At 51.8% G+C, this 18,739-nt stretch overlaps 2 protein-coding genes across 4 annotated transcripts in view; one reads left to right on the top strand and one right to left on the bottom strand.

Annotated features, from left to right (window-relative positions):
- Window positions 1-3: 3 nt before the first annotated feature.
- LOC124485068 lies at window positions 4-8,018 on the top strand. Its single transcript, XM_047046370.1, has 15 exons — window positions 4-196; window positions 502-615; window positions 1,146-1,192; window positions 1,291-1,455; window positions 1,686-1,804; window positions 2,099-2,229; window positions 2,460-2,580; window positions 2,717-2,855; window positions 2,955-3,059; window positions 3,181-3,270; window positions 3,683-3,828; window positions 4,558-4,689; window positions 4,967-5,636; window positions 5,826-5,926; window positions 6,765-8,018. Exons 3-15 carry the CDS (start codon window positions 1,151-1,153, stop codon window positions 6,877-6,879), a joined length of 2,076 nt encoding a protein of 691 aa, XP_046902326.1. The 5' UTR covers window positions 4-196; window positions 502-615; window positions 1,146-1,150; the 3' UTR covers window positions 6,880-8,018.
- Window positions 8,019-8,653: 635 nt separating this feature from the next.
- Window positions 8,654-18,739, bottom strand: part of sos2 (son of sevenless homolog 2 (Drosophila)) — a 28,489-nt gene continuing 18,403 nt past the window's right edge. For all 3 annotated transcript variants that reach the window (XM_047046105.1, XM_047046114.1, XM_047046124.1), the window contains 16 exons: window positions 16,518-16,616; window positions 15,992-16,119; window positions 15,176-15,831; window positions 14,928-15,009; window positions 14,579-14,701; window positions 14,383-14,495; window positions 14,001-14,223; window positions 13,561-13,680; window positions 13,157-13,319; window positions 12,658-12,775; window positions 12,388-12,563; window positions 11,779-11,895; window positions 11,317-11,572; window positions 10,998-11,033; window positions 10,694-10,797; window positions 8,654-10,548 (listed from right to left, as the gene is read on the bottom strand). In XM_047046105.1, the coding sequence (XP_046902061.1) occupies window positions 10,045-10,548; window positions 10,694-10,797; window positions 10,998-11,033; window positions 11,317-11,572; window positions 11,779-11,895; window positions 12,388-12,563; window positions 12,658-12,775; window positions 13,157-13,319; window positions 13,561-13,680; window positions 14,001-14,223; window positions 14,383-14,495; window positions 14,579-14,701; window positions 14,928-15,009; window positions 15,176-15,831; window positions 15,992-16,119; window positions 16,518-16,616 (3,018 nt within the window). In that variant the 3' untranslated portion in view covers window positions 8,654-10,044. The remainder of the gene's footprint in view (window positions 10,549-10,693; window positions 10,798-10,997; window positions 11,034-11,316; window positions 11,573-11,778; window positions 11,896-12,387; window positions 12,564-12,657; window positions 12,776-13,156; window positions 13,320-13,560; window positions 13,681-14,000; window positions 14,224-14,382; window positions 14,496-14,578; window positions 14,702-14,927; window positions 15,010-15,175; window positions 15,832-15,991; window positions 16,120-16,517; window positions 16,617-18,739) is intronic.

Genomic DNA, 18,739 nt, shown 5'->3' with positions numbered 1-18,739 from the left:
GTATCTGCTGCCCTCGCCCAAATGCACCACTACCAAGCGTGCTATCCGATCCCGGAGCACCACAAATGACCAAAATCATAGTTTTGCGGGGAATTTTAGTGTTTGACTTTGGAATGTATCGACCATGATTCACGCGTGATGGATCTTGATGACTGGGACAACGACGGATGTTACTGTAACATAGATCATTGTTAAGGTAAGTTGCCTTTGACATTACAAATGCTGTATTTTATATTTTGTCGCATGTTGTCGGTTTATAACATTCCAGTCTCAGATTATGTTATTGGTATCAATAGATACAATTTCTAGTATACTACTTAAAACATGTTATCATATACAGTCTCTTAAACATGTTTTGTGACAATACTTTTAAATTGAAAACGGAATCAATTGTATTCCTGTCTGGATATCTGTAATATAAAAAGTGTACTTTGCTGCAAAATCTTTTTTTTCTTTATTTTTACAATAGTAGTGAATGTGTCCCCTTCTGTTGCCTTTTAGACTTATAAGGACTGAGTTTGGCTACTTCAGCCGTTTCTCCTGCAGAGCTGATCTCTTTGGCTGGCTTGCTACTTCCCTCACCAGGGGAGAGCTGGCAGGGCAACCCATATTCAGGTATTGTTAACTGATGCGAGATGCACGGTTAGATATCCCAACTGAGATTTTACCATCGTTTTCGACGATTACTTTAGTTTGCTTTAAAACTGTAGCCTACTGTAAAATTGTGCAATTCAAATACAGAATCAAAACCATTAAACGTGCATATTGCTATCTTATACATTGACCTTTGTCCATTATATGTATGAATCTCATAGTCAAGAAGAGGTTAAATATTCACCGTGACTACAGTACAGAGAAAAAGGAGGTTCACTTCTCTCTTTGCCACTATTGTGTCCCTGATATTCAATCTGGTCCAATTTCAGAGAACAGGAAGTGTTCCCAGGGGAAGATTCCTCTCTAAGTAGGAAACTCTCAAAACTCTCCATGCTTAACTTCAGCTAAGAAAGCAATAGTGTGACAACAATTGACTACAAACACTGTGTAACGACTACAAACACTGTGAGTGTGTGGGTTGCGTGTGTTGTGTGTGCATATATCACTCACAGCATGTTTGTACACTAACCCTGTTTGTGTTCTTCCTGTAGAGGTGATGAAGCCTCAGGAGGGCGTGCTAGTCACTGAAATCTCCAAGGTAGCTACACCCCCTCATGACCACCCACCTCCAATCATGGAGCTCCAGTGCTCTGCCCTGGGGCCGTCACCGGAGCCTGTGCTCTCCTCTGTCCCCAGCTCCAGGGCATTGTGTCGGAGCTGAAGGCGGGCTTCTCCAACGCTCTGCATGAGCTGAGTCAGATCCAGCATGGGGACACCTTCCTCCGGGAGGAGCTGGAGGAGAACCGGCGCAGCTGTGAGAAGAAGGCCCTCCACCTGGAGGCGCTGGTGCAGTCCTTGAGGGTGAGGCGGAGAGGGGCTTCCAGGGGAGGGGGGCTGACTGGTTCCTGAGTGGCTAGGTTTGGTGTCACCACGGACGGGAATGGAGACATACATTCATAATTTGCTGTTGAGTAGAAGGATTTAAGTCAACCGTCTCAATCCTGATCCCCCAAATGCTGCATTTATTTCATGGTGATCGATAATAATAACATGATTTGTAAAAGCCAAGGAAATGATTTGTGTCCTTTCAGGACGAGCTTGGAGAGATGCGTTGCCAGATTTTGCAGCTGTGCTGCAGCAGACAGATACCTCGACAGGAAGCAAAGGCCCCTGATAGGGGGCCGGGCCCCACGGCCAAGCAGAGAGAAACGTGAGAACCAAAAACATCAATGAAAGGATTACATACCGAAATATAGTTATTGTTGCAGTGTGCCAGGTGGCTGAGATGTGACTGTGCCTGGTTCCTTGACTCTAACAGAACCACTGTTAGAACTGCACTTCTGATCCTTGATTTTCTGCTCTACCTTTTACATGCAGTATCTCATGTCACTATGGAGAAATGCATCCGCTAAATGAAAAGAAACAACAACGTGACTGTATAAAGGCGAGGCCTCTGTCCTGTGTGGTTTAATCAGCTGCTGACTGTTGCTCTGTCACCTGGCAGTGACTCAGGGCCTGAGGCAGGAAGGAGCCACTGTGAGTGTTTTTCCAGCCCACCTGTGTCGTCCCCCAGGGGCAGAGTCCTCCTCCACTGCTACCTGCAGGGGCTCAAAGCTGGGCTGTGTGAGGCTACAGGTAGGCCTGTGTGGCGCAAAGAACACCTGGTCATGTCCCTTTCCATCCACGTTCTCTCTGAGTCAAATATTTGCTTGTTAAGAAATGATGTGGTTATCCTTTATGTGTTATCATTTACATAAGTTATAGCTCATCTGTATTGATATGTATGACATAAATGATGTTTTATTTTTTATAAGTGATCATTCATCTTCTGTTCATGTGTTGTTTTATGACTTTCTCCTGCGTAGAGGAACGACAGCAGCTGACCGCACAGCTTCTGCACTCAGAATGGGAGTATGTGTCGATCTTAAACCAGCTCTACGACAAGTACAAGACACCGCCTGTCCTGCAAAGCAACCTGGAACCATAGTAAGCACCTTAACCTGTCCAACGTCATGTTAAAAGCCCAGTCAGAGTTTCCAAAGCTCTGCTACTGTCCACTTCCAACTGAATTTCTGTTCCCTCCAGTTCTTGTAGCGGCTGCTCTGTTTTCTACTCTTTCTAGTCAGACATTTCTAAAGTTCGTGGAACAGCTGTTACAGCGACACCTGCTCTTCAGGAACACTCTGGAGGAGAGACTTTCAGCACAACACTGGAAATGCCTTGTCGGAGACATATTTGTTCAACTCATCGGCCATAACGATGTAAATCAAAATGTTCCTCTCGCCAGTCATCTTTTGTACTTTAACTAGCTGACGCCGACTGTGCGAATGATTTAATTGCTAATGTCTTTGTCTGCCCAGTCATCCTTTACAGACACGTATCATGGATACACAAGCACCCTGGCTGCCTTCCTCTCTTTGGAGTTTGACAGGATTAAGCTCTCTAAGAAAATGCACACCATGCAGGTGTTTATGACGCAATCTCCCTGTCCTGTATTCAGTTTCGTTTAGTAATGATGACTTTTCTTTGTAATGGATACTTGGGCAAGTTTTTCTAGTGATATTCCCTTTCTGCCCGCTTCTTCAGAGCTGTGAGGTGGAGAGGGAGGAACTGAAACTGCTGTCTCTGCTGCTGGCTCCTGTCTCCCGGGTACACAGTTACCTCAGCCACATTCAGGTAGTCTGTCTGTCAGAAAAACAAGAATGTGTTCATTCAGCCAAAGTGATGTCCAAAAGGGAGGTAGGAACTTGTGACCTCTGGAATCTGTTATCGAATGCTGAACGACTGAACTGGACCCAGCCTAGGAAAGTTCTCTGTGAGATCCACTTGTGTAATATGAAGCAGGTCCTATCATTTTCGAATGTGTTGTTGTTTTAATCAAGCCATCGAGTAAACCATTCGTGACTTGTCTGTTCGTCAACTGCTTTTTTGTTGTTGTTGTTGTGGTAAATCCTGTTTGTGACCACTAGAGGGATCCACTCCATAAAATGTGCAGATATGATCTTACATGGTTAAGTTGGTGATATAATAGGAAGTAGGATTGTGCTGGCTGCCGCCTTGTGGCCGACCCGTCCTCCGTTCTTCCCAGAGTTTGCTGCAGTGGACAGGGAAGGAGCACCCAGACTCCACCCTGCTCCAGGGGAGTGAGCGCGTGCTGAGGAACATTCTGTCCCGTTGTCATGTGATTCTGGAGGAGGACGTCCGATGGGGAGAAGGTGGAGTAGCTGGACTGAGGTTAGATCACTGTCAAGCCCCCTTCACAACAGATCAGATTTTTGCCAGTGAGGGACGTGATTTGGTCTTTGATCACTTTAACAAGGCAAAATGACTTACATCCCAGATATCCCTGAACCCCTGAATAATGGATCAGTATCGCTGAATATTTGAATTCTCTGCAACAAAACAGTTATTTTTTGTAGTTATTATTGTATTATGTTGATCTAATAAAAATGTCTTTACATAAAAAAAACATATATATTCATAGTATTTACTATATGCATCTGTAGCTTTTAAAAACAGGGTCGTTATGCAAGCCTAGCAATTTTGGCTTAAATTTGAAAGGATGCAAAGCAAAATATCCCACCCCCTCCCTCAAAGCCACTCCCCCAAAACCCATGCCTACCTAATGCCAGGAGGTAGGTAGGTAGACAGACAAGTAGCCCATCTAATCATTGCATTCAATCCGAATCCTGCCCGATCCTTAAATTCAGTCCAAACTAAGTAATTTGAATTCATAATCATTTGTCTTTATTACACTCCTGCAACGCCCACAAATATTGGAATTATTTCATTTTACTGTCAAACCTTTATATGTATTGGTTGCTATCATGATGTGAAGCAAAAATGACAACCATGTCTTTGAGCTATAAAGGGATTTCCTCAATTTCATTAAATGTACACCTTCATGTTGTTGTGACGTCCTTTTAATGGCGACGGATGTGAACCTCTTGTCCTTCCTGTCAGCGTCTGCTCTGAGTCAGTGCCAGCGTGCTCCGGAGCCCACAGCTGCTCTGAGTCAGTGCCAGCGTGCTCCGGAGCCCACAGCTGCTCTGCCAGGAAGCCCACCCGGGAGCAGCCCAGGGGCGCTCTGCAGAGGTGAGCCCTCTGTCGCTCTCTGCTGTCCTCTGCTGGGGGACAGAGTTGATCAGTTGTTTCAGTTGGGGCTGTCACTATATATAAAGTCATATCCAAAGTTTTACTTTGGTTAAAAAATAAATAATATTATACTGTCCTGCTCCAAATATTAAAATGTCCCAGGACTTTAAGTCTGAGGTTGGCCCGGGTTACACTTAAGCATTGTGTATTATTGGTGTCATTTTGATTTCTGGTTTGGTTGATTATCCTGTACTATCTTTGTCCTTCCTCCTCATAGACAGGACCAACACCATGGCAACCTCTCCAACGGCCTCTCCAACGGCTGCCATCCTAGTGGCTGGTCTCACAGCCTGAGGAGGAAGAGCTGCATCAGAGACAGGACCCTCCAGGACTGTGGGCCCCCTCGCCCGGGGCCCCCTTGCTGCCTGCTGCACCCCGGGGAGCAGGGCTGGACGGGGGAGATGACCAGCGACTCGGGCCAGGGCACCTCCAGCCAGGCCGCCAACGGCGCCAGCCGCCTGGACACGCCCCACGCGGGCCACAGCCCGGAGGACGGCGAGACGGACGAAGCGGGCGACGCGTCCGTGTTCGACTACTCCTCCGTGACCTCCTGCAGCCCCGACGGAACCCTCCGCAGCGGGGCGGAGGGCAGCAACAGCGGGGAGGAGGAAGAGGAGGAGGAAGAGGACAGTCATGTGCCGGTTCTCCTTAAACCCTCCTCCTACCCCCAGCAGCATCTGAGGGACACCCCCAGGGAGCGCACCGTGTGCCTGCGGTGGCAGATCCCCAGGCTGACCCCTCACCCCCTCCAAAGGCCCTGTCTGGAGGGCTCGGCCCCTGGCCTGGGGACCTCGTACGGAAAGAGGAAGGTCAGCATCCGACAGGGCTCTCCTCCTCTTCTACCCAACAGTGCCTTCAGGCCAATCTGGGACGAGCCTTACAAGCAGGTGGGTGCTTTTCCCCGGTCTGATGGTAACAGAGGTTTACTATTCTGTATGCTGTGGCCATAAAGAACCACTAAGCGGGAACACTTGACCTCCACGTACCTGTAACTACACTATTGTTTGTCCTCGCTGAGTCAGACCTGTGGTGTTGTCCGTGACCTGATCATTCATGATGTAACCCTAACAAACCAGGGAGAAGCTTCTCCAGTGAAGGAGAACCCTCAGGGCTTTGTCCCCATCCAGACTCCCGAGAGGCAGGTGTTTCCCAACTACCACCAGACCCAGAGCTGCAGGTAAGACCCTCTGACCCGCCGCTCCTCTCACCGGAGACGCGGTTCGAGCAAACTGGACCGTACCGTTGATCGTGTCACGCAGCAGGACTGCAACGGTCGCAGAACATCTCCCTACTGTCTCACAGCACTGCAGCGTCGCAAGGCAGTTGCGTGGTGTTTTGGAGCAGTGTCGGCAGTTGCATTGCGTCTCGCTGCATTTGAGTTGCTAGTCACGTAACTGCCCTGCCGAAGTTTTAGAATGAGAGAACAGGCTCTGAACTTTCTTTTGGAAATAGAAGTTGAAATGTTTTCGCTAACAGACTGCAAACCACACATCTCACTACAAGCTTCCCACATAAAGTACTAGATTTAGACATAAGCATTTTACATATAGCCTACATTTGAGGGACTATAAATTAATAAAATTCAGTACGCCTTGAAATGCGGTTGTACTTTTAGTGGCACGAGCATTTGGCTAAGAGCATATGACTACAGTAAAGTGTTGTGGATGCCATTAACCAGCGCGGGCCAGTCATTAGGCCTACATTGTTATCTTAAGCTGTAAATTATTTAGGTTCTTTTAGCCTGTAGATGTCGTTAGTGATTATTGTGGTATCCTAAGCCCAGACCTAAATTGGTCAGGCACCGTCGATGATGATTTAGTAGCCTAGGCCAACTTCCTCGGGGGTTCTAAGTGAAGACAGAGCTGAATAGAATATCATGACCCGCATTAACATCCCCCCTCCCCTCTCTGATAATTGCCAGTATTAAGAATAGGCTACTTCCAAAGTAGTCTAACTGTGGTGAGCTTGTAACCCTGCAACACGGCATGGTGATGCTGGCTGGCTGTGTCCCTCAGGTCGGGGGTGGAGGCGCCCCCCTTCCAGGACCAGCAGGGGCGCGTCCGACTGGCCAGGCGGCCGGGCGTGTGGGACGAGAGCGAGGACAGCGAGGGGCCCTGCAGCACCGTGTGAAACACGGCCGCACACGCCGCCCTCTGCCCAGACCTGCCCCGCCCCAGCACCCCCCCTCCCTCCCAGGGGCACGGACACGCGACAGCAGGGGGACCCCCTCAACTTTTTAGGATCCCGAACTCTTCAAGAACACCAGCAGATATTCTCTTTCCCAGTGCTATGCTGGACGGCCGTCAGGTCAAATAAGACACGGGGCGAGTGGACAAAATAGTAAGTACAAAATAAGACTGGGTGATTTATTAATCTCATCAAGACCATTAATACAAAGCACAGTTAAAAGGCCACATACCACCGAATAAACCAACCGCAGGATCAAGCTGTTACAGTGCCACAGAGGACATCGAATCTGGACAGGGGGAAGAAAAGGGCAAAACAACACATCAATACTGACGTCATGGGGAACCGAGGTGCCATGGGCAAAGAGGAAGTGACATCACTGGTGTAGTCAGAATCCCATTGGTGTTTCCGCTGTGTGGGGACAGGAGGGGGGTGGGGGAGGAGAAGGAGGAGGAAGGGGGAGTGAAGGCTACAACTCGTTTCTGCCCTGATCCAGGTAGGACGTTGACTTTACCAGTAGTACAGGACCATGGTCATCGTGCACGCCGTCGACACACATGGCCTTCAACACTGCGGCTCTTCAACAGCACAGTCTAAAGTGCACAAAGTCTGTTCTCAGAAAAACAAAAAGGTCAATTCTTCACTATGCTCATCACGTAACATATATATTTACACACTCAACGCAAACCGTAATACAATTCCATCCTCAAGTATTAGCGTTTGAAAACCTATGAAAACGCCGTCCACATCAAAAGGCATTTAGTAAGATGTACAAAGTGAAGCACACGTCCATGGAAGTGCTTGGCATGTCTTGACTGTATATTTCCATTCCTTTAAAACAGTGGTTGGGAAGAGAGGGAGACAGAGAGAGACAGATTTACACAGAGAGAGAGAGAGAGCGAGAGAGAGAGCGAGAGAGAGAATGGCTTTCCTCTGGTTATAGTCCCAGGGTGTAACACTGGGGATTGTCTTGAAGTGACTGAGTGACGGTGACCTCTTCCGTTAAACAGGAGCGTCGCTGGCTGGCTATGCTGTAGCTGACCAGACAGATGCTGGGGGCGGGGAGGGGTGCAAGACAACAACGAAGAGAAGTCACTTCATACAAATGATTTTGTTAGTGTATACATGTTATACACACAGTATCCACAAACCTGTACATTTTTTTTGTAGTGTATAGCTTTGTTCTAAGCATTACATAGGCAACCTTATTTTTGAGCATTTTAGACACCATTTGCTTATTCTGTAAAATACAAAACCAAATAAAAAGGCACATCCGAGCATGATGCATGTATTATTTCAGTCTTTTTCAAAAATGAAAATGTCTTTTGGGCCGAGAAAGAGAGAGAGAGAGAACGACTATGGAACGAAAGGCTCTTCTCTCGTGAGTTCAGATGTTTGGAGGCTCCACTAGGGGGCGCGGTCCCTTTGCCCCATGCTTTGGTGGGTCGGTGCTGCTTCCAGTGCTGAGCGTCCACACCACAGAAGAAGAAGGTACCGGTGATGAAGTTGTCTGGAGTGTGGGGATAGCAGCGCACAGCCCTGAGGACTTTAAGACATCATCTTGGCTTTTTAAGGAGCTGGGGAGAGACAGGACGTCCTGCTCAGGCCTAGGAGGTCAGTCAGCCAACCACAGTTAGCCAGTCAGTCAGCCAACCACAGTTAGCCAGTCAGTCAGCCAGTCAGCCAACCAGTTAGCCAGTCAGTCAGCCAACCACAGTTAGCCAATCAGTCAGCCAACCAGTTAGCCAGTCAGTCAGCCAACCACAGTTAGCCAGTCAGTCAGCCAACCACAGTTAGCCAATCAGTCAGCCAACCACAGTTAGCCAGTCAGTCAGCCAACCACAGTTAGCCAGTCAGTCAGCCAACCCCAGTTAGCCTGTCAGCCAACCAACCCCAGTTAGCCGGTCAGTCAGTCATCCAGTCCCTCGGCCAGGCTGTCTGGTAAACCCAGTGCTCCTTCAGGTGAGAGGTCACTGCTGTGGGTTCGAAGGCACCGTCTGAAGTGGAGCGTGCGGCCATGGCCAGGCGGTCCTCAGCCCGGGCTCTGTGGAGTCGCCTCCCTGCAGTCACAGTGCACAGTGGAGAAACAAGTAGACGAAGAGGAGCGGGACGTAACCCAGGGTTCGCGGGCCAGCGAAATTCCTGTTGGCCTTTTCCCCCCCATGCCGTTGTGTGTCCTAGAAACAGATCCCTTATGTCCCCCCGGCTGCATAAACTTGACTAAGACTTTGGTCTCTCGTTTACAGTTGGGCTGAAAGACGCGGCGAGCGTTGCCAAATGCCAACTCTGGACGAGCCTCTTCCACAGAAGAGCTCCGGCGTGGCCACAGGTCCTGGGGTTAGGGTTAGGGTCCTGGGGGTTAGGGTTAGGGTCCTGGGGGGTTAGGGTTAGGGTCCTGGGGGAGCCCTGACAGACTCCAGGACTCCAGAGTTGAGTGAAGCACTACAGTGTGTCAATGCCCATAGAATCACAGCAGGAAAGAGAGAGGGGGCGAGAGAGACTGGCCAGGCCTGGGTGGAGGGCTGCAGGCTAGCCTGGAGAGACCAGCCCCCTCCTCCTTGGCTGGGGGGTGGGTGAGGGGGGGAGGGGCACAGTGTCTAAAGTTGGGGAGGGGCGTGGGAGAGACAGCCACTGCTGTCTTGTTCACTAGAGCTAGTACAGTATGTCCTCTCTACAAGAGAAAAGTAACACAGTGCCTCACATTATTTTGATGTACAGTACACACACACACACAGTCTCGGACTCACACTCTGGCAGACAGGCAGACACAGTGTCTCGGCGGTCCTGGTTTGGAGCTGGCACTCCAGTGTGGGTTTCTCATTGGCACAGAGGGGCTGAAATGAAGGCGGAGCTACTGATCCCCTGAGAGGCGTGGCGTGATTGGTCGATGAAGGTGAGTGGGAGGGGTTGGAGTGTGTGTGTGTGTGTGAGACGGAGGGGGGGGGGGGGGGGGGGGGGGGGGAAGAAGTCGGTCGTTCTTCCAGATCAGTAGCTTTCATCGCGATGCGTTTGTTTTGTCCGCTCCGTCAGCGTGCCCTTCGCAGGGGGCGGGGTTAACGGTTCATCTGAGGAGCACGCCCAGTGCTGGAAAAAAAGGGAGGCAGTGACTTATTGGCTACCGTCTGTGTTCTCCACCAATGAGAGGCTCTGTAAGGGCGGCGGCAGGAGCTCCCTTTTGTAAGTCTTTGGTGGTAGTTTGGGGAGCTGAGGGCTGGCGTTGTGGCGTGGGGGCACAGGGGGCGCCGTGGCGGGCATGGCCTGCGGGCACAGGCTGTTCTGGCTGGCGCTGAGGGGGCAGCCGCGCCGGGGGACGCGAGGCGAGGGCGTGCCGGGGGGCGTGCTGGGGGAGCTGGGCGAGCTGGAGAAGTCCCACTGGAAGCGGCCCACGGGCGACGGCTGCAGGCTCAGTGGGTAGTTGATGAAGATCTCCGGGGGGCGCTGGGGGACCGGGGGAGGGGTCTCCGGCAGGGGGTCCCGGGGAGGCGGGGGCGGCGGGCTGGGCAGGGGGCCGTCGATGGGGCCGTTGTAGACCGGCACCCTGGGCTGGATCCTGGGGAGGGGAGGGGGCAGCCGGGGGGGGATGGCCGGAGGGCTGTCGGACCTGCAGCTCAGCTGCCAATCACACACAGACAAGGGGGGGGAGAGGGGGTTACCGTGGGAAGGAACAGAACGGCTAACAGGAACCAGGGCTTCCCCCACAGGGGCTATGTCTGAGGAGGGCAAGCTCTCTCCTGGGTGCAGGGCGTGTGGGTCTTACCCTGGCCTCGGAGAAGGCGTCCTTCCTGCGGGGCGGCAGGGGAGGCGGCTTGAGAAGCTCCTCCCCCAGGTGGTGCAGACTGCCGCAGGACACGGAGTACAGCTCTGCGGAGAAGACAGGGGTCAGGGTCGGCATGGTAACACGCTGTTCACGGAGAGGACTCTCAAAGCACACACACACACTCCTCTGGGCCTTGACCCTGGGAGTCTTTCACACACAGCAACATGAACACACAGCATCCTCACTAACACAGAGACAAGAGGGGCAGAAAGGGAGAGAGAGAGGGAGAGAGAGAAACACTCACTTGAAGGCAGGAGAACGGGGGCAAAGATGGAGTTACCTGTAATATCAGAAGACAGAACAGCTGAGTTGACTTATTACGTGTTTGTGTATGTGTAAATGAGTGTGTCATGGTGTAGGTGTGTGTTTTGACAAACACTTGTGTGTTTATGTTTGTGTATACGCACGTGTAAATGTGTGTGCGTGTTATTGTGTGTGTTATTGTGAATATATATGTGTGTGAGTGAGGGTGTATAAATGTGTGTGTCTGTAATTGTCAACGTGTGTGCGCGCGCATGTATAAACGTGCATATGTGTATAAATGTGTGTGCGTGCGTCGTCACCAGAGGAGCCGTAGAGGTCGTGGTCTATGAAGACAGAGCTGAGGTCGGAGGAGGCCGACTGCGGCGGGGTGGGCGTGTTGGGCGAGGTGGGCACCGAGGCCGAGGTCTCCGGCTCCGTCTCCGCGATGCTGCGGAACGTGATCTTGTGGGGGGGCTCCCTCTCCAGGGCAACGGGGTGGCCCTTCAGGGTGCCCGACGTGGAGGTGCGCACCGGCCGGATCCCTGGAGACTTCAGGTTGTACAGGGTCTTCCTGGGCTGGGGGGACGGACGGACGGACGGACGGAAAAGGACACGCTGTTTCAGTACCATTGGGAGTTACACCATAATGGATCTCTCCAGCCATCCTGGTCTCAACAAAGGCTAAGAAACTCATAACGGGGTTCCTGATTGATGGGATAACTGATTGGGACACTAATGGACAGGGTTACTCATTGGGTAATGAGATGGCAGGGTACACTTACAAATCTGGGGGGCTGTTTGCAGTTGCGAGGCTCGATTTCTTGAGATTTGTTGAACAGGTAGTCGGAGAACTCCTTCTCACTCATGCTGCCCATGGGGTTCAGGTTCTCAAAGAACCGCTATGATGACACAAACACAGCACACCACGGAAATAATAAGGTGAGTTACTACTGCTACTTAGGGCTGGGCGATATATAACAAAATAACTGCCATAACATGGTACTTGCAACTTGACAAAATGGACCTCACATGGAACAATTCATGCAGAAGTTCTTACGTGACAGGACAAAAAGAGAGCCAAAGAGAGTGCCTATTATAAAACTATTATTAATAGTTTTAATAATAGTTTATATTTGATATTCACAATAATTCCAAATGTTTACATCGTCGTCATAATTATTGCGATATTATCGCTAATATTCGATATATCGCCCAGACCTACTGCTACTACTACAAAATGAATAGCTCCTGAAGCAATACCATCCCTAATACTCAGAATAGCAATAATAGTGGCATGGAGTTGTGACAACATTCCTTTTGCAGTGTTTCTTAACCCTGTACCCTGGGAGGAGGGCCAGCCCGAGGGGCAGGACAGACAGACGGGTTCTGACCTTGATGTCGTGCTCCACCTTCAGACAGTAGGGCTGGTTCTGGTACTGTTCGATCTCTCCGGTGATCTCCGCTACTTTCCGGCGCTTGCTGAAGTTGATGAGTGGCTCCTTGCTGTCGCGTTTGAGGAAATCCGGGTTCCCCTCTTCCGTCTTCAGGATGTTGGTTAGGTATATCCCTAAGGGCCAAGGTCAGAGGTCACGGCTAGCTCTCACACACACACACACCTGACAGGGGGACAACTCAAGAGATGTAAGAAAAAGAGTTCATACCAAAGAAAGGCACACAGGGTGGGTTGATTGACTTGAGCTTGGCCAGGTACTTCTTAAAATGGTCCTGGCTGAGTTCCACTGCTTCTTCTAGAATCTTCTTCTTCCTCTCTGGGACCGCCTGTGGACGGAACAGATAACACATGTTTTACCAGCAGAAGCATATTTCTCAGCAGCATAATCATCAGGTTGATCAACAATATCTGAAGGTTGATAGGCTTTGGTATATGAGCTGTAGTGGCGAACCACTTATGCTAGAACAGGTTAAAAGGCTGTTTTACATGTAGCTGTGATGCTAATAGTACATGTAGCTGTGGTGCTAATAGTACATGTAGCTGTGATGCTAATGGTACATGTAGCTGTGATGCTAATGGTACATGTAGCTGTGATGCTAATGGTACATGAAGCTGTGATGCTAATGGTGGCTGTAATGGTGTTGGTAGCTGTGTTGGTTTTGGTAATGGTAGAGTGAGGTCGTGTTGGTGTTGGAGGCTGTGTTTACCTCGAAGGTGTGGTCGAGCCGGTAGACGGGTACAGAGTTGATGGCGCTCACCACCTCCAGAACGCCGTTGAAGTTGTTGAGCTCCTGGAACACCTGCAGGATCTCGATGACCCGCGAGAACACGGCTATGCGCTCGTCCAGGTTCTCTGCCTCCACAATGCACCTGGCGAGCACGGAACACATCCCGTCAACACACACACGCCATCAACTCTGTGGCACCCTTCGGCTCTTCTTTGCATGGAGTGTCGTGGACGCGTTCTCTGCACTCTACATAAACAGCTCACAAGGTTCAATTACATTAGGAAATAGGTATACTGTTGTGTCCATGGAAAAAGGTATGTATCCTCCCTGTACACCTCCCTGTAGCCCAGTGTGAGCCCCGGGGTTGGGGGTCCAGTACTCACTTCTCAAACCACAGTGTGAGGTTAGTGGTGTGTCGGATCATGCGGAGCAGGTTGGGTGAGTTCTTTTCCTTGTCCTCTTTGGTCCAGACGCTGCCCACCAGCTCTGACGGCCTCACAGCCCTGAGGAGGGAGAAGGTGTCAGGGTGAGGGATCCCCACTGGATGGGGATGGCTATAGCTCAACAGTACGTCAAGAGGTCACGGTGACCCACATTGCATAGTACCTAACCAGTTACTCAGGTAGCATAGCTTACCTAGAGTAGCCTACCTAACCAGTTACTCAGGTAGCATAGCTTACCTAGCGTAGCCTACCTAACCAGTTACTCAGGTAGCATTGCTTACCTAGCGTAGCCTACCTAACCAGCTACCAAGTTAGCTGCCTACAACTGTGCTAATCTACTCCCCAGCTAAACCTTTAACATCACAGTGACATCATCTCACCTGTACAGTTCCGACTCCAGCAGGGTCAGCTGCCGGGCGATCTCTATGGGGTGAAGGGTCATGAGGTCAAAGGTGTCCACCTGGCCCACCCTGCTGATGTGCCACTCAATGGGGGGGGGCGGGCTCTCAAAGGTGATGTTGTGGCTGACGCCGTTGGACTGGGTCTGCATCTTCCTCCTGATGATCTTGTTGATGGACTCCACCCACTTCCTCATGGATTTCCCTGGTGCGGTTGGTTAGAAGGAGCTGTTACGGAACAATGTCTGACCCAAAGAATTTGCGCGTGACGGTGTCGCATGGAGCGTTTTAACGGCGTGGCCCTACACACACACGCACACACGCGCACACACGCACACACACACACACACGCACGCACACCCACCTCTCAGTTGAATTTTGCTGGTGATGTATTCCTCTAGTCTACACCTGAGTTCCGGGTCGTTGTCGAAGTCGTAGAAGTGGTGTTCAACCCACTGACGGAATACATTGAGAACCCTGGAGAGAGGAACAGGTAGAGAACATAGTGAGAACCCTGGAGAGAGGAACAGGTATAGAACATACTGATAGCCCTGATCTACCTGAGCTGGACCGGCTGCACGTATTCCCGACGGAATCTCTGAAGCTCTGCTGCCATTGGCTGATCACCGTTCCAGAGTGCTTGGCGGTCTGCCTCGGTGGGTTCTGGCTCTGGGATGTCGATTCTGGGGACAGAACAGTCACACTTACTGTCTGTAGGATACTGAGACACTTCATTACTGGAGCATGGCACATAAACACAGACGGGGGAAATATACAGTTTAAAATGACTTGCAGCATGAAGCAAATTTGAAATCATGTCGTAGTCGACCTATCAAGCAATCAGAGGCGGCTTTTCTTTCGCCACCTCTCACCTGTCAATCACACTGACAGGGCCTGGGTGAAGCCTACCTGTCAATCAGCAGGTTGAGAAGGTCCTGGGGTTTGCAGAAGGAGCGGTACGTGGTCAGAAAAGTGCGCACAAAGTTGGGATCTGGGACCACAGCGGAAAACACAGATTTAACAGTGAAAGTAGAAACCCTCCAAATGTAGACATCTTTACTCTGTGTGGTTGATGTTCCAGCTACATCCAAAACAGGAAGTGTGTGTGTGTGTATGTTGGCCTTGCGTTCTATCCCCGGTCCGTGACTCCGACTCACCAGCGTACATGTGGTAGGTGAGCCTCTCAATGAGCTTGACCACAGTGCCGGCCTTGATGATGGGGATGCCCGTCTTGCTCTGCACCCGGTCCTCGAACACGATGTTCTCCTCGGAGTCCCTCACGGCGAAGCGGTACACGTCGGGCAAGGGCAGGCGCAAAGGCTGGTCCTGCTCCTCGCGGTGCAGCACCGTGTCCAGCATGCGGTCCAGCGTGGAGCGGTACTGCAGCGTCACCAGCGCCGCCATCCACGACGCCTTCTCCTCCGCCGAGCGCGCGCAGAACACCACGCAGTTGTCGTCGCGGCCCAGCAGCTCAAAGGCGTGCCGCAGCTCGGGCGAGTCCTCGCGGTCCACGATGCGGACCTTGCGCAGCACAAACTTCTCCTTCAGGCGGAACTCGGCGCCGCTACCCGAGCCGGGGAGGCGCGAGCTCTGATTGGCCTTGCAGCTGATCATCAGGCCGTCGAACAGGAAGTTGTGGCGCTCGTGCTTGGCGCCGGCGCGCAGCAGCGCCCCCTCCAGGATGAACTCGCTGCAGCACTGGCCGATGTCCTTGCCCTCCCAGCCGTCGATACTCTTCTGGATCTCGTTCATGCGTTTGATGGCCAGCTGCTTGCTGCGCACCTGCCTGCTGTACAGACGATACATGGGCTCCCTGGGGTGGGGTGGAGGGTGGGGTAGTCATTAAGATATATCATTACTGCTATCAGCTGTTTTATATGGTGTTTTGCAGGGGTTAGGGTTAGAGTGGGAGTCCCCCAGGGTTAGAGTGGGAGTCCCCCAGGGTTAGGGTGGAAGGACCCAGGACAGCTTACCCAGGCTTGCGCCGGGGCAGGTGCTTGGTGTAGATGCGCTCCACGCTGCACTGCAGGTTGAGCAGCGCGGTGATGGCCTGCTTCAGGCCCTCGCGGTCGTCCTGGTCCTGGCTGCGCTCCTGCAGCTGCTGCTCAGAGGGAGGCAAGACAGACGGGTCACACATCGGCCAGCTGGGGCACAGTCAGGTCAGCCAGGTGGCTGGAGGGCCCTGATAAAGATGGGGCTTCAGCAGCCAGGGGGAGATGACAGACGACTGACCAGCCTCGCCTCGACCCCTGAGGAAAGCTGGAGACTAGAGACTGAGGTGGGGGTGGAGAGAGAGGTTGGCGGGGGTAAAGAGAGGCTGTAGGGGTCAAGAGAGGCTGGTGGAACAGGAAGGAAGTAGGTCTGATACTGAAGCAAAGTCACCATAGTGACAGCTACCCTCCCCTTGACTCTGTGTGACGGGCACGATGACTCAGAGCAGCTGTGACAGATGTCCCACTGCTCTGCACATCCAGGTGTGTGTGTGTGTGAGCAACTGACCTGTAGTAGCTCAAAGTAGTGCAGGCAGTGGTAGACTGGGACCATCATCAGCTGAGGAAGGACATACTGGACAGCCTCTTTGAAGCCCTCGGCTATCGACTGCAGGGACAGACAGACAGACAACGATACAGTCAAACAGGTATGTACACAGTCAGACAGGTAGAGAGAGAGAGAGGTAGAGAGAGAGAGGTAGAGAGAGAGAGAGAGAGAGGTAGAGAGAGAGAGAGAGAGAGAGAGGGAGAGAGATGATGGAGAGAGAGATGATGGCGAGAGAGATGATGGAGGGATAGCAGAGAGACAGAGGGGATGACGGGGGAATAAATAGACTGAGGGATGATGGAGGGATAGAGAGAGGGATGGACAGGGGTGAAAGGAGAGCTAGATTGAGCTGGGCTGCAGAGTAACCAGAGGAGAGCTTGTCATAGCATCTCTAGTCCCTGCTGTCCTGACAGACAACACTTAATCAATACTCTACTGCTGGGACCAGCGAGACACTACGCAGCTACACACACACACGTCTGACAGAGGGGGGAGAGGGAGAGAGAGAGAAAAGGACAACAACAGAAACACACACATTTATCCAGAACAAACAGGTTCCCTGGTTAGCAGGTAGTCTTCAGAGGGCTGATCCAGATGAACTACCCAGCTCCCACTTCCCTGGGCTCCCACTCATCAATCATTCATGGACCATGAGCTGGTTAAAATGGAGCGGTAAAATCAGTAATTTGCTGAAGAGGTGTTCCAAAATGAACCTCAAAGTACACTGGGACTGCCACATCAGAGCAGAACATCTTGTACCCAGCACTGGGACTGGCTCAACTCAACCCAGGACGGGCACGTTACAGGCTTTCGTTTACAGCTCCTTTTCAGCCTGAACTGAGGCCCCCGGCAGGGCCCCTCTCTCCTGGGTAGAGCCCCCTTCTCCCAGGCAGGGCCCCTCTCTCCTGGGTAGAGCCCCCTTCACCCCGGCAGGGCCCCCCTCTCCAGGGTAGAGCCCCCTTCACCCAGGCAGGGCCCCTCTCTCCAGGCTAGAGCCCCCTTCACCCAGGCAGGGCCCCTCTCTCCTGGGTAAAGCCCCCTTCCCCCTGGCAGGGCCCCTCTCTCCTGGGTAAAGCCCCCTTCCCCCTGGCAGGGCCCCTCTCTCCAGGCTAGAGCCCCCTTCCCCCAGACAGGGCCCCTCTCTCAAGGGTAGAGCCCCCTTCCCCCAGACAGGGCCCCTCTCTCCAGGAGAACACAGGCCTGCAGCATAGCCGCCTGGGCTATTTATAAAATCCGATGTAATTTACCCACAATGCCAGAAGCTGCAGAGTGCAGTGGCTGAGTGTTACACACACACACACACACACGAGACAGACAGGGTAAGGGTGTGGGGACAGCGGGGGCCAGAGGGATGAGAGAAAAAGGAGAGGATCGGTTGAGACAAAAGACAAGAATGGGGTCTGAAGATGGGGTGGAATGAGAGAGAGAGAAATCTGGTTAAGAGGAGACAAAGAGACATATGGGATTTGATATATAGAAAGAACGGAAGACAAAAGTAAGTGAGAGCAAAAATAAAATGACCCGGTGCATATCGAGTAAGGTTGTTTTGTGTGTGTGGGCGGTCGGTCGGTCGGAGGAGAAAGATGGTAGCTAGACAGCAATTACAGCATGGCCCCCCGAGACTACAGGATATCATTTCACATGCACACCATCCAGCTCCACATCCCCAAGCAAAACAACAGCACAACTGGCAGTGAACAGCCATCTTGAACTCCATAAAAGGCAAACAGAACCAGCTCCAATGTAGCCTGTTACAGACTGGATACAATAGCACAAGCTTTTACTAGATCCATGGTCTGGATTGTAATATCTAACTCTTCTGTTTACTAACGTTGCTTCTCTCCTACTCTCCTGGTCTCTCTTCACCCGATCTCTGCTCTCTGGGTCTCTACTCTACTCTCCTGGTGTCTCCTCCCCTGGTGTCCATCTTCCTGGTCTCTGCAGTTTACTCTTCATGACATTCAGAACATGGCCAGCTTAAATAAACAGCTCCACCCAGAAATCGATCGGATTTATGCTGGGTGACCACGGTTTACAAGGCTGGGCCCAGGGTTATGGTAAGCTGGGTGACCATGGTTTATAAGGCTGGGCCCTGGAGGTGGTGGAGGGTGGGGTTAACGGATCAGGCCCAGTCGAGGCTCTCCGGTCTGGGGAGCAGGGAGGAGGGTTCACCACACAGACCC

Source organism: Hypomesus transpacificus, chromosome 3 (genome assembly GCF_021917145.1).
Source record: "Hypomesus transpacificus isolate Combined female chromosome 3, fHypTra1, whole genome shotgun sequence".
Lineage (NCBI taxonomy): Eukaryota > Metazoa > Chordata > Actinopteri > Osmeriformes > Osmeridae > Hypomesus > Hypomesus transpacificus.
This window is presented reverse-complemented; position numbering and strand designations above follow the sequence as displayed.

What these genes read in the sequence shown, in the direction of transcription:
- LOC124485068 (XM_047046370.1), top strand. Translation starts at nt 1,151, where the DNA reads ATGAAGCCTCAGGAGGGCGTGCTAGTCACTGAAATCTCCAAG. An exon ending in AGAAAATGCACACCATGCAG is followed by an intron (nt 3,060 to 3,180) that starts GTGTTTATGACG and finishes CCGCTTCTTCAG; the next exon opens with AGCTGTGAGGTGGAGAGGGA. An exon ending in GTTACCTCAGCCACATTCAG is followed by an intron (nt 3,271 to 3,682) that starts GTAGTCTGTCTG and finishes CGTTCTTCCCAG; the next exon opens with AGTTTGCTGCAGTGGACAGG.